This window comes from Gymnoscopelus microlampas (genome assembly GCF_963454915.1).
Source record: "Gymnoscopelus microlampas genome assembly, chromosome: 21".
Taxonomy (NCBI): Eukaryota; Metazoa; Chordata; class Actinopteri; order Myctophiformes; family Myctophidae; genus Gymnoscopelus; species Gymnoscopelus microlampas.
In genome coordinates, this window is record NC_139958.1 from 19,297,611 (window position 1) to 19,312,927 (window position 15,317).

At 40.1% G+C, this 15,317-nt stretch overlaps 1 protein-coding gene across 1 annotated transcript in view; it reads left to right on the forward strand.

Annotated features, from left to right (window-relative positions):
- Positions 1–15,317, forward strand: part of astn2 (astrotactin 2) — a gene marked incomplete at both ends in the record, with an annotated part of 637,213 nt that overhangs the window by 388,936 nt on the left and 232,960 nt on the right. Inside the window, one exon of the mRNA XM_084047140.1 lies at positions 12,461–12,627. Coding sequence (XP_083903266.1) covers positions 12,461–12,627 — 167 coding nt within the window. The remainder of the gene's footprint in view (positions 1–12,460; positions 12,628–15,317) is intronic.

A 15,317-nucleotide genomic window follows, 5' to 3' on the forward strand; every position in this document is an offset into this window, starting at 1 on the left:
TCCAGCCCAGGGGCCAATTGTGGTAAGAGGGAAAATCCTATAAGGGCCGTGGCACGGCTTCCTTCCTAAAATTAATTATTTATGGCCCGCCAGTATATGTGAAATTCATACGTTGAGGGTTTTGAATTTAACCTGGGCAGATAGGATATTTCTCAGTAGAATGATTCCAAACAGCTGGCTGTTTTTATTGTTTGTTTGTTTTTTTAAGCAGACCTTTTCACACCTGATTACATTTGGCCAAACTGACATTTGAACAGAGTACAATTTATTGAACTGTAAATATGATAGCAATGCAGGGCATGCAATGAATTTGCCTAATGGTACAGCCTCACAGAGGCATCACGGTATGGACCATCTATTTCAAAACAAAAATGTATGTCCTTTGAGGAGCACAACAAAATTCTTCCTGTCTTTACCTTAAAACATTATTCCTGCACACCTCCCTCCCAACAAAATCAAGAGCACAAAGGCCTACTCAGGAAACTAAATAAACAGAGACTAATGAATTCAATTACATACTGTATTTAAGAGCCATACATACACCTTAATCTACATAAACTCGCAGTGGAAGTCCCAAGGTTCTCATATCTGAATAGTAAGCAGATTGAGACAGACTTAAAGCAGGGCAGAAATATAAAAAAGCACTACCTAAACCACCAGCGTTCCTCTGGCCTTCTTTGAAGAGAAGCCATTGATCAAGTCATCAAAGTCCAACTCCCAGACAAGTTCTGGATCAATGGCCACGAGTGAAAGACTGTTAAAGTGTCTCTGTGTCGTACTCGTCCTTATACTGTAGTTCATTTTTAATCCTAGACCTGTGTGGAAAAGAACCATTCTCCCTAGCAGTTGCCGACAGGATGCGTCGGATGCGTACTGTCTGAATGCAATGTTGGTCAATGTTGACTGCAAGCCACAATCAAGCATTGTTCTGAGGCGTTTCAATAGAGGCATGTTCAGTCTATCAGGTCTGATGAAAGATCTTAAGTGAATCAGTTCATCAGTATACGTATCGCCGATCTGCTAAGCACATGCTTCTTCATGTTGACAGTGGTGAAATTGCCTACACCCTACACCCGTCGTATTGTACATCATTGCATGATTTTGTGTGTGTGTGTGTGTGTGTGTGTGTGTGTGTGTGTGTGTGTGTGTGTGTGTGTGTGTGTGTGTGTGTGTGTGTGTGTGTGTGTGTGTGTGTGTGTGTGTGTGTGTGTGTGTGTGTGTGTTTTTACCCCCTTTTTCTTCCCAATCTAGTTGTTATGCCAAGCCAATTGATTCAAGTAAAGTACAAATACCTCAACATTTTAGTCGACTTAAGTAAATGTACTTAGTTACTTTCCACCACTGGCCCTGGGCATGTGTCCGCGTTGTCCCATGCTTTAATCTGTCATTGACTTTCTCTAGCCTCATTTATGAAGCACTGGCCTAACTTTATCCTCAAGTCTCCTTGTCAGAACAACAGAAGTTTAATACCTCAACTTTGTTCTGAAAAAAAAAAAATAGATGACTGGAAGTCAAGAGTTTCAGCCTATTGCACAAAAATATACAGTTATATGAGATATATGAGCTATAGTTTGGCACTTTTTTTGAAGAGGAGCAGAGAACATTTGATTCTTAGTGAACAACGTGTACTCAGCAGCCCAATTAGTTTCCTCCAAACTCCATAAGGGGATTTTCTTATTTGGATGCGTTCACACTAATAGTGGCACACATTATTATTTCTGTGTATTTTGATGGCCACAGAGAATACTCCACTGATTGGCCAGAGGGCGTGCAATATGTTCAGATAAACGTACAGCCCCATAACTGTTCAAAATCAATATGCAGTAAAACAGATGTTTATTGTTTTTTATTGCTTATACTATCGTTAACCACATGGGGGGGATATTTTTTCAAAAATAGCAGATCTACAAGCTCCATTTTACTAAGAGGGTTTAAGTGCTTAAGAACAGCAGGGAATTCAATATTAATGTTCAACTTTTCTGGGAACTCAAAAACTTTGAGGAATGTGATGAAAGCAAATGAAGAAAGGAGAGAGATGAATAGTCAGCTGAGTGTCACGGGCCTCACGGCTAATAATCTTTTCTAGGTCGTACTTGCTGGAGAAGTGGAATAAGTTAACTCTTTAAGACCGGGGACGCATCTGTGTGTCATTTTTAGATTTCGTTGGGCTTCGTATTTTTGAAAAATCATGAAAAGTTGTGCAAATATATATATATATATATATATTTTTTTTGGCAGACATTTGTAACTCAAATCTTTGCTTCCAGGGGGTTCCTGGAACTAAATATTTTACAAATGTTCAATTTAAAACACATAATCCAAGATTTTGCCACAAATGTTCACGATTTTTCAAAAAATAGCAGATCTACAAGCTCATAGCGCGGCACGAGTGCCGCACTATGAGCTTGTATATCTGCTATTTTTGAATAGCCCAAAGAAATCTAAAAATGACACACATATAAGTTCCCGTCTTAATGGATTAAGTTAGCCTGTTTATTTCAAGGTTTTAGTAAGTAGTGCCAACACCAAATACACTCTTTTTTTAGTCAAGAGTGTATTATCCCAAAATACAGTATGAATAAACACTACTTTTAATATTTTAAGTGGCTGTTTAAAGCGGGATAATCCACTCTGAGCCACTATGTGCTTATCAAAAAATAATTCACTCCATGAAGGCAAACCCTTGTCCACTTTGGATTGGAGGGTCATTAGGCTTCCACATCATGCATTATTCTTCGATAACACTATAGCTGCTGGTTGTGGATTATCCCTCACTGGATTGCTGGGCTATTATGCAGAATTCTTATCATGTCAGTCACTAAAAGGACATTCATTAAGCCATTAAGACCGGAAACGCATCTGTGTCATTTTTAGATTCCTTTGGCTATTCAAAAATAGCAGATCTACAAGCTCATAGCGAGGCACCGAGTGCCGCGCTATGAGCTTGTAGATCTGCTATTTTTGAAAAAATCATGAAAATTTGTGCAAATCTTTTAAAGCGAACATTTGTAACTCACTGTCTGTCTGTCACTGAATATTGACTTTTGACTATACCCCTGCACAAGGACTCTGGTACCATATTGACCAGGGGTGCAGCCATGGGTTGGCATTTTTGGGGGGGAAATTTCAGGTTGGAAAAAATCGGTAAAAATATGAATTAAATAACAACCCTAACCCAACCCTAACCCTAAAACCGAAATAAAGTAACAAAAAAAAGCCCCAAATCCGGCCAAAAATCCAGCCAAAAACGCGCAGAGTGCCCACCCGCTCCTGACTAGGCCCAGCCTATAGCGTTCTGGCTGCGCCACTCATATAGACATATTACGATATCCAAAATCCCACTTTTACTCTCTTGACACCTGAATTTCCCTCCAGGGAAAGAGATTCATCTTATCTTCTCCTAAAATGAACCAAAAATGGTAACTTATATAGCTGCATAAGCTATCCCAGAAGATATATAACAGAAGTGATATATAGATTATCAGGCATTTGTCTTCGCCTGAGGTTATCTAACTGAGGCCTGGGGTGTTAACATCAGAAATCACACCGTATGGCGTGCTTTTCAGGTTGCATTCATTTTCCATCATTCACATTTCAGCAAAAGGCCAAACATTACTCTCTACATTATGTGCCAGCTCTGTATGTCATTGGTTCTCAAAGTGGGGTCCAGGGACCCCCAGGGGTCCTTGGGGGGGGGGTACCAGGGTGTATCCAGCTAAGCTAGTTACTATCATGGTAACCACTTTAACCATATGTTATACTTTGGCTATTCAAAAATAGCAGATATACAAGCTCATAGTGCGGCACTCACTCTGGGCTGTACGACTCCACAATATATATATATATATATATATATATGACATCTTGTTCATGGACTGTGAGCTGTTAAACGCGGTTAACTATATATAGCTTGACATCGTGCAGTATTTATACAAATTAACCTTGCAATCAGTGCAACTGTATCATACAGTACGTAGTGCATCTGTCGTCCATACATGAATGCAGAAAATTACACCAGCCGCCTAATACACAGACAGAGGCACGAGGTGAACAGCTAGCGTTCGAAGCGTTAAATAGAGACATCTGTCTTTCTGGAAATGTTTTCCACTGCGTTGTGGTTTCCAAGTTTTCTCTTTATCAGCAATGGGTTCAGAGCAAATCCTTTTGCTTATTTGAAAAGATGAAAACGAAGTGACGCTTACTTGTGGTTAAAAGTTTAGAATCCAAAGCAGCGTTTCCCCCTTAAAGTGATGCTTGTTTTGATGTTAATTTTTGATGTTTTGGATAATTGGATATTTTGGTGGATGTTTTGTGTAAAGCACATTCAACCAAGCATGTGCTATATTAATAAGATTGCCGTGTCTAAATCTAACAGGATAAAGTGAAAGTTAAATTATCGTGGCTCTGGACCAGTGTTGATTTTGACAGCAAATTTGTATTTAGTTTTAGTCATAGCCTTTTGAATACAATTCCATTTAGTTTTAGTCATATTTTAGTCGTCTGAAATGTTTCCGTTTTTGTCTAGTTTTAGTGGACTAACTATCATAAGATTTTAGTCGACTAAATCTACAGTTGATTTAGTCGAGTAAAATGTATTTTGGCGGTGCCTTGATGGCTTCGTAATGGCTGATTTTAGACTTGGTTGCATGCTGAAAATAGGCGATCTACAAGCTCACAACGCGTCGCAGCGCGACGCGTTGTGAGCTTGTAGATCTGCTATTTTCAGAGCGCAACCAAGCATAAAATTACTTGTCTTAGTTTTACTTCTCGAGTCACTCCCTAACATTTTAGTCTTGTTTTTATTTGTTCACGAAATTGTCAGTATATTTAGTCTTAGTTTTAGTCATCATAGCTTAGTTTTTATTTTGTTTTTATTTAGTTTTTGTCAGTGAAAAAAGGTAGTCGCCGAACATTTTTTGTCATAGTTTTAGTCGCCAAAATCAACACTGCTCTGGACAGAGTAGGATGGCTCAGCTGTCACCAGACTCACCACTATATGGCTCACGTTGGAAAGCTGCGCTGTCTGTCACTGTTCTACACTGTCTGTCACTGTCTGTCACTCAAATGCATGTAGTTTATTTGAATTGAGAATAACACCACAAATCAAATATGTTGGTTCAAATCATTCGAGTACGGCCCGGACGGTTGGCGTAGCCGTCTGGGCACCTATAGGCTGGATGGTGGTCCAGCCTGACAGCGTGTCGCGGGTTCGGCTCCCGATCCCGACGACCTTTGCTGCATGCATGTCACCCCCCCCCCCCCCCACCCGCCATCTCTCTCCTCGTTTCTTAAAAAACGAAAAATAGTATAAAACACAATTAACTCTCTCAGTGCCAATGAAATAAAAAAAACATGTTCATACTGTGCCAGCATTTTTTTTTAAGTAAAAAAAAAGTGCTCAGGAGCCGAGATACAGCCTTTTTCAGTAATAAGTTAAACAAGAAGTGAATGGAGCTGCAAATCTTCGGATCACGATATCTTGGGTTCTGAACATTATTTTCCCCCCCAAAAAATGTGCCAAGAAATCGTTCTTGGCACTGAGGGCATTCAGAAAAAACTCGGGATATCTCGTTTTTGGCACTCACAGAGTTAAGGATTAATGTCCATTGTGGTCCTGTGTTCTGTCTCTCCACAACGTATACAGTATACCCAACATCCACACGTCTCTCTGTCTCCATGTGTCTCTCACTCTCTCTTTCACACGCACGTGCACGCAAGCACGCACGCACACACACACACACACACACACACACACACACACACACACACACACACACACACACACACACACACACACTCCTCGCCCCCATATGGCCACGCGTACGGCACATGGGTAGACTGAGATGAGCTGTGGTATTGATCAGCGTGGCCATCTGGTCGTGGTACGGCGTGATCTTGTCTGGAAGCGTGATGGCCTGCACCCTGATACCATCTTGATTTGCTTCTAATCCAGTCTGCAGTGCAGGCTGGGTGATGCTCTTCTCTGTGTGTGCACCTCTATGGGTGACATCACCTATAGAGTAAGTCTAAACTGGAACATTATCGTTGCTGTCGTCGGGCAGAAAACTTGAATCCTTTCTATATTTCAACTTTTTATGTTGTGGGCAGTGGTGGAAAAAGTACTAACATTTTTTACTTAAGTAAAAGTATCAATAATGCAATGTAGAAATACTGTTTGCAAGTAAAAGTACAAAAGTAAAAGTACAAAAGTATTGGTATCAAAATGTACCAAAAGTAGAAAGTACTCATTATGCAGAATGTCCCATATCCCAAGTTTTGAAATTAATTAAAATTAAAGTAATAAGATCTTTTGAAAATTTCAGATAAAGCTCACAATGTGTCGCGATCACAATGCGTTGCATCGCGACGCATTGTGAGCTTGTAGATCGGCTTTTTTTGCCCAAAATGTATATAGAGCTGAAGGGTTTTGTAATAATAATCCAAATCCACAAAGTAACTAGTAACTAAAGTTGTCAAAATATTTTTTGTGGAGTAAAAAGTACAATATTTGCCTCTGAGATGTTGTGGAGTAGAAGTAAAAGTTCTGAAAATATACGCCTGTAAAGTAAAAGTACCTCAAAATTGTACGCAAGTACAGTACTTGAGTAAATGTACTGAGCTACTTTGGTTGGTTGTGGGGAGTGGAATACGTTCGGTCTCTCACGTGGGACACTTAACTTAAAATCTCGGGTAGGAGATGGAATTTAGAGATTACAGCTTTAATTGAACGCTGAGAGTGTATACATATACATACAGTGCATGCCATTTGGTTATGTTTTTTCAGTCTCTGAGTTTATAAAACAGGGGGAAAGAAGGTTAAATGAACAGTGAGGACTGTCCTGTGTATACAGTGTCAATGCGGAGGTGAGATCATACATTATTATGGTGTGATAAGGAACCTCAGTATCTGCTGACATGCTTTTACATTCACAATGGATGACACGTTCATAAAGGAGAGTGCTATTGATCACTTTGAACCGCTGGCCACTGTGATTGGGTTTGTGTGCACATACTGTAAATGTACATATAGTACATACTGCATGGGTTAACTACAGCATCTAAAAATAAAGGGTAAATGCAAAGTACTCCATGCAATTCAATTAAAGGAGTAGTTCACCCAAAAAATTACTTATATTTCTATCAATTACACACCCCATGAAGCATTGAATTCATGGAGATTTTTTTGTTTTTGTCGCATTCCTAAGCCACTAATTTGATGACCAACGGTATCACTGGTGGGAGACTCAAAGGAGTCTCTTTGAGTCTCATACCGGATACATTAGCATCTTTCCACCGGTGATCAAATTATTGGCTTAGGAATGCGACAAAAACAAAACAATCTCCATGAATTCAATGCTTCGTGGGGTGTGTAATAACTCCTTTAACCTTTTCCTTCACGCTTTTTTTTTTTTTACATTTTACTGATCCTGATCTTCATTTTATTTGTAAGTCTTATGTCATGGAATAAATGTATAAACCAATGTAAACCTGGCGTCCCTATTTTGGGCACATACTGTATAAGCAAAAATGGTCGAAATGTTCCAAAATGACAAAGTATATTATTTATCTTTTTTATTTATTTTTACTAACACGACATGACGGAGGTTTTTGTTTAGTTTTTCTATTCATGATCTTAATTTTAAAAAATGTACTAGAATGACTGGAAAAGAAAAGAAAAGAGACAACCACCGCAGAAAGAAAAAGAACGATAAATCCAACAGAGCACTTACTATTCAGTCACACACGGTCCCAGGGGGGGCTGGTGGGCTTGGCGGAGGATCTCTGGCCATCCATCATGATGGGAGTGTCTGTCAGGCAGCACTATGGGCTGACACAGACATCACGTCACTGGTATTACACCTGCCCATCATACACATCACATCAGGCCCCTCAGAAGCACCACCAGCTTACATTATAAATGAACAGTAGCCTCTACTGTTCTAAAAATGAAAAATAGCCACACAAGACAAATAGCTGAATAAATCAAAGTGGTGGTTTATGAAAGTGAAGCACGGCATGTACTTGTACTCAAGAACTGTACTTAAGTACAATTTTGAGGTACTTCACTGGAATATTTCCAAATTTCAATACTTTTACTTCTACCCCACTACATCTCAGAGGTAAATATTGTACTTTTTACTCCACTACAATTATTTGAAAACTTGTTACTAGTTACTTTGCAGATATAAATTATTATATTATAAAACATACATTAACCACTTTAGCCCTGTTTTATATCTAGACTATTTGAAAATAGCAGATCTACAAGCTCACAACGCGTCGTGGAGCGACACGTTGTGAGCTTGTAGATCTGCTATTTTCAAACATTTTAGTGCTTTTACTTTTGGTGATTTAAGTATATTTTGATGCCAATACTTTTGTACTTTTACTCAAGTAACATTTTGAACACAGGCCTTTTACTTGTAACAGAGTATTTTTTGTACTGTGGTATTGGTACTTTTACTTAAGTCAAATATCTAAGTGCTTCTTCCACCACTGATATTACACCTGTCCATCAAAATAGCCCCTCAGAAGCACCACAAGCTTACATTATAAATGAACAGTAGCCTCTACTGTTCTAAAAATGAAAAATAGCCACACAAGACAAATAGATGAATACATTAAAGTGGAGGTTTTGAAAGTGAAGCACGGCATGGTTTTCTATCAAAGCTACAATCCTGGACTTATTTTGATTTCAAACAAACGTTATTTTAAGAAACGTCATTTTAAGAAACGTCATTTTAACCGTTCTGTATGGTATAGTATATTAATACAATATAGCCAGTGGTGGCAAAATTTTTACTTTTTACTCCACTACAATTTACAATTTTCCAATTACAGCTGAGGCGTGCAAGACTTCTGTGTCTTACATGAACTAACGCTATGCTTCATATTCTGTGCACAGAATCCAGGTGTGTGTACTGGGCAGGAAGCTTGTAGTGCACCTGGCCCTCTCATATTAGTATGAGTTTTGAGGAGTTTATTTATTTATTTAGCGAATGCAAAGTCCTTGAGGCAAGCAGTTGCCCTTGTCTGCAGAGACGTGCAGAGAGATTTGGAGAGGCAGGGGCTGGAATTTCAAAAGGGCACATGCACGTGCGCGTGCATGCGTCCCCCCCTGCGCGCGCGAAGCGCGCGCGAAATTTTGCGGATATTCGTCGGATTCGGGTACTTTTTTACCTGTTTTTTGTTACTTTATTTCGGTTTTAGGGTTGGGTTATAGATATATTTAAAAAAAGAATTAAAACAACTTTTTTTAATAATTTTTTTATTGGTGGCTTTGGATAAAACATTGGTGGCTATAGCCACCGAAGCCCCCGCCTATTGACGCCACTTATTCTTCTGTATAATGAGTACTTTTACTTAAGTAAAGAAATTGAGTACTTTTCCCACCACTGCTGCTGACACCGAGAGAGAGAGAGAGAGAGAGAGAGAGAGAGAGAGAGATAGGCTCCTGCTTGACAAGTAATTTAACAGCTATATATTTTTTTTTTTGGTCCATACATACCTAATCTGTCTCAAACAATTGGTCCGTGTTCTGCATGCATTCACTGCGTTCAGTTGTGCCCTCAGTTAGGTTTCGATTGTGTATAATATACTTCGTTTGCCGGGCGGTATCGCGCACCCAAAAAATAGCCGATCCACAAGCTCACAATGCCTGGCGTTGCGACGCGTTGTGAGCTTGTAAATCAACTATAATTCTGCGCGAGCACTGCACGGCACGGGTCTCAATTAAGTAAGCTTTACTGCAGGTGCGCGCAGGGGTTTCTACAGTTTACAGTCAGAGGAGACAAGGGCACTTTTTACCGACAGACAAAAGGGCAGGGGCTCAAGCCCCCTTTGATGTCTATGTGTGCACGTGCATGCTTGTCTGCTTATCGCAATGATTAATCTGACTGATATTCTGTGTGTTTTTTTTTTCTGTTCTTTCTTTTTTAGTTTTCTACACTTTTGATTTGTTTCTTTATGCTTTCCTCTTACTTGTTTTATTTTATCTTTTTTTAATCTTTTTTTAATGTAAACTTTAAAGCACTTTGAGTTGCATTGTATGTATGAAAGGTGCTATATATAAATGAATATCATTATCATTATTATTTGGAGGGTGACTGATGCCTGATTTATTCTTGCCGATCTACAAGTTCACACAACACGTCGTGATGCAACGCTTTTTAGATCAGCTATTTTTGGCTTAATCCTGCTTTTTAGTCTTTGGAGAGGGCAAGCTTCAATGACGTGTTTCATTTGTTTGCTCCTCTCCACAAGCACACAGAGGGGGCTGCTGTCCCAGTTTTAAGAAGTAAAGCTGCAAGAAAAGGGAAGATGAATGACTGTTTAAACAGAGAACTTTGACTGATTTATTAAACTACAATGTGTCCATTTAACCCTTTAAGACCGGGAAGTCGGGAACGCATCTGTGTGTCATTTTCTTTGGCTATTCAAAAGTAGCAGATATACAAGTTCATGAGCTTGTTGATCTGCTATTTTTCTTTTATCGTGAAAATGTGTGCAAATCTTTGAATATATATATTTTTATAGCGAACATTTTTAACTCTGTTACAACTTCTGGGGGGGTCCCTGGAACAAAATATTTTGAGATGGGGCTCCGTGGCCAAATACAAATATATTTTTTAAACTGTTAGGATTTAGAAGACATTTGTAGAATCCCCAGGAACCAAAGATTTGAGTTACAAACGTTCGCTTTAGAAATATATATATTCAAAGATTTGCACACATTTTTATTTTTTTCCCCCCTCAAAAATAGCAGATCTACAAGCTCATAGCGCGGCACTCGGTGCCGTGCTATGAGCTTGTAGATCTGCTATTTTTGAATAGCCCAAAGAAATCTAAAAAGTGACACACATATGCGTTCCCACGGTCTTAATGGTTTAAGGAGTAAAGCTGCAAGAAAAGGGAAGATGAAGGACTGTTTAAACTGAGAACTTTTGACTGATTTATTAAACTACAACGTGTCCATTTAACCTGAAATTGTGCATAATAGTTTACACCAAAGAGATGTACAGTGAGAGACAATGACAACACTTGTTGGTGAGAAGAAGGCACACTGGGCCCAGACGGGTACAGTGTGAGACAAAGTAAAGAGAGAGGATCGTTATTCCATCAAGAGAGTTGCTATCTTTCAGACGCCAGAAAGTGATGTGATTAAAAACTATTGATTGCCGAGTCATGTAATATTGTCATTACTTGAGTAAATGAAAGAGGGCTCAGAACGGATAATTAGGATCATTGTGCTCCAATTATGATTATCTTGCATTTGTGCTTTACTTCCCATAGTACTTTCAACTCGTGAGAAGATTTTAATTAACTTTTTAATTTTGTACCCGGCTGATAATGCAAGGCGCCAGGCACGTGCACAACATAGACATGAAAGGAGCTCGAGCCCCTGCCCTTTTACCCGTCGGTAATAAACATTTTTTTGAAAAAAATCTAAAACAAATGTTTTCAATATTTTTCAAAAATAGCAGATCAAGCTCATAGCGCAGAACTCGGTGCCGCGCTATGAGCTTGTATATCTGCTATTTTTGAAAAAGATACGTTCCAGGTCTTAATGGGTTAAAGAAAAATGGACGACAATGGCCAAAACTCAATCGAAAGTCGGCGATCAAAAACTGGCGAAAGTGGCCGTTTTAAAGATGTGTTGGCCATTATCTCTGGAACGGAAGGTCCAATCTCAGTTCAAAGCTTGTTGGAAGCGTGACTTCAAGGACATTATAAGCACGCAATGACACATTTTAGGGTTATTTGGGTTTTCGGGGCCTAAAAGTATGGTAATTGTTCGGTGCCCTTTTGAAATCCCAGCCCCTGCCTCTCCAAATCCCTCTGCACGTCCCTGCAAGGCGCTCTTGTAAAACGCTCATCCAAACGCCCAAACCTGAACATGTTTAACTCTCGATGGGCCAGATGAAAACACCAGATGTGAACGCTCAGTGCAGACTATAACGCCTCATCATGCTGCTGGTGTTGGGTCAGAGTGACCCAAACCGTTGACCCTTATACAGTATACTCAAGTACATTTACTCAAGTACTGTACTTGCATTGCGACGCGTTGTGAGCTTGTAGATCTGCTATTTTCTTTTACTTTTGATACTTTAAGTATATTTTTATGCCAATATACTTTTTTTACTTTTACTCAAGAAACATTTTTAACACAGGCCTTTTACTGGTAACAGAGTATTTTTATATTGTGGTATTGATACTTTTATACCAAGTAAAATATCGGAGTACTTCTTCCACCGCTGCACAGTACTGCTACTCCTACCACTGGACAGCCGAACCTTAACCCCTTCACGATTGATCTGGATTTAAAATGCATATTTTGATGAGTGCTCTCTCACACTCACCTTTTCCTCTCTCTCTCCCTTCTACTCCCCCCGTGTCTCTTTTACACCTCTCTCTCTCCCCTCTCTCTCTCCCCTCTCTCCCTCCCTCTCTCCCTCCCTAGTGTCCCGAGGGGTTGAGACCGATGAAGGATGGGTCAGGTTGCTATGACTACTCCAAGGGCACCGACTGCACGGATGGCTTCAACGGGGCCTGTGAGCAGCTGTGTCTGCAGCAGCTGGTGCCCCTGGCAGAAGACCCCGGTTCCAGCAACGTGCTCATGTTCTGCGGGTGAGTTTTTTGGGAGCGTACAGCCCTACAGGAATGTAAATGGAATGAATTATAAACGGCTTGTCCCATTAGCTCCCACCTCATCTTAACCTTCAGTGTGGCCATTGATGGAATTGTAAATACTGTGCAGCCGCCAGGTTGCACAGAATGACATTGCCGAAGTTTAGTTTCCATATATACACAGTGAAAACCTCTTCAGTCAGTCATCTGTTTATCAGTCATATATATTGATCTATTGATCTATCGATCGATCGGTTGATCAAATATATCTCTGCTGTCGGGTAGAAACCAGCTAACTCCAAAATGATGAACTTTGAAAAGAAATTCAGGAAATGAAAAAACAAAACAAAAAGTGGAGTTAGGAGGTTTTGTTCATCATTGATAAGAACAGCTGAATGGACCTCCAAGCTCACAATGAGGTTGGAGGTCCAAAGAGGGTGGAGCCTGGAGTCAGCAAAACTAGCTAACTCCACCCCTCTTTGGTGGAGTTAGCTGGTTTAGCAGAAAGTTTGAGGATCCAATGGAGTTAGCTGGTTTTGTCAGAAGCGCTTTGTAATACTTTTTTTAACCAACACACAGACATAAAGGGTGTTCAATAGCACTGATTCATGAAAAAAAAAAGAAAAAGCTCAAAAACAGAGTTAGCTGGTTTCTGCTCGACAGCAACGATATATGAAATAATGTAGATCAACTTAATTTGTCAGATAATTACATTCCTACAACATTCCAAAACATTATTGGATGCAGCAGTGAAATTTCAAATCCCTGGTTGTACACCAGAAACAGTGGCTGTTTCTACGACACAGTAAAATAATGAGTGTCAAATTAACTGTGAGAGTGTAAGAGAATGACTCTTACACCTCAGGGTTCTACTGTTTAGGGCCCCTCATAAAGGCAGTATTAGGATAATATAATTGATTTATTAATTATGAGGCCCTTGGTGACACCCGTGCAGATTATGCTTAGTTGCGAACGGGTATACGTGCACCGAAATGAACAGATCTACAAGCTCACACTGTGTCACAGTGCGATGGGTTGTGAACCTGTAGATGTGCTATATTTTAGTGTGCGACAGCGGCAGCGCAAACTAAGTATCCAGGCTTAAATTAGGCCCTTAAGGTGAATAGATTGAAAATCCTTTTCCTTGATGTTCAAGTAATGTGGCGCTGCAAGTGTGAAAGAATGCTGAATGCTGACTAATAGAACAGAAAAGGGTGCGAGAGAATTACAGATACACGTTAAGTATAATAAATAGCCGGCAGAGCTAATGCAGACATTAAAGGTTGTCAGGCGTGTTCCTTCATGCAAACATGAGATGCATTAAAGCGGGGCATGAATAAAAAGGCGGCAAACAGCAACCCTAGAAACCAATCGATAGCCTTATAATCCAATTTTCACCTCTCTGCTTTGAAAACAGCCCAAGCATGCTATCAGGACTCACTGGAGCATTCTGCTTCATGAGACTGTGTGTGTGTGTGTGTGTGTGTGTGTGTGTGTGTGTGTGTGTGTGTGTGTGTGTGTGTGTGTGGTGTGTGGTGTGTGGTGTGCAGTCCCGGTATGTTCCATTACCATTAACCCATCAATACCTGAGACCGATTCTACAAAATGTCTTCTAAAATCCTAACAGTTTTTTGTTGCTACTGGATATCAATGGTTCTCAAACGTTTTCATGTCAAGGACCCCCAAAATGATGTATTTGGCCGCGGACCCCCATCTCAAAATACGTTGTTCCAGGGACCCCCAGAAGCAAAGATTTGAGTTACAAATGTTCACTTATATTCAAAGATTTGCACAAATTTTCAATATGTTTCAAAAATAGCAGATCTACAAGCTCGTAGCGCGGCACCCGGTGCCGCGCTACGAGCTTGTATATCTGCTATTTTTGAATAGCCAAAATAAATCTTAAAATGGCACAGACGCGGCGTTCCCGGTCTTAAGGGGTTAAGTGAGTGTTGTGTGGATTGTGCTTCTCAGCCATTTTCTGAGCTGGGTAAATGCTGAATGTGCATATTTATCACAGCTAGCCGGCCGGCCCGGCTGAATTAAATGTAGGCTGTGTGTGTTTTTAAGCATTGCGTGGTGCTTGCAGAGGGCCTTTTCAATTGAAAGATTAGACGGCAAAACAATAGCAGCCTCTCTCTGATCTATTAGCTTTTTGAGCTACTAGGCGCTCCTTTGGTTCTCTCCTCTGGGGGATATTGCATATCGCCCCTTCTTCTAAAGCCTGTCTGACCGAGTTTGTATGAAAAGTGACCTAGTGTGTATGAGTGTGTGTGTGTGTGCTTTGTACGCTCACTCAAACAAAAGCAGTTGCCAACGAAACAGCATTCTGTGTGCTGTGTGTGTGTGTGTGTGTGTGTGTGTGTGTGTGTGTGTGTGATTTTCTTTGGTCAGTATCTACGCATACGATTGTAGTCTTAGTTTTTTAAATCACTTAAAGCAGTGGTTCTAAACCAGTGGTCCGGGGACCACCAGTGGTCCTTGTGGGGGTTCCAGGTGGTCCTCAGCTAAATGTTGGTTGGTAACCAAATGGACCCTTATTGGGTAGATCTTTAACTCTTGAGAGCGTAAAATGAAACCAAAAAATGTTGGTTTCATTTTACACTCTCAAGACTTCAATTATTGTAAACATCTGCATTACTTAATTTATAAGAAGTCTACACAGTTAGGGAACGTAGAAGAATTGTTAT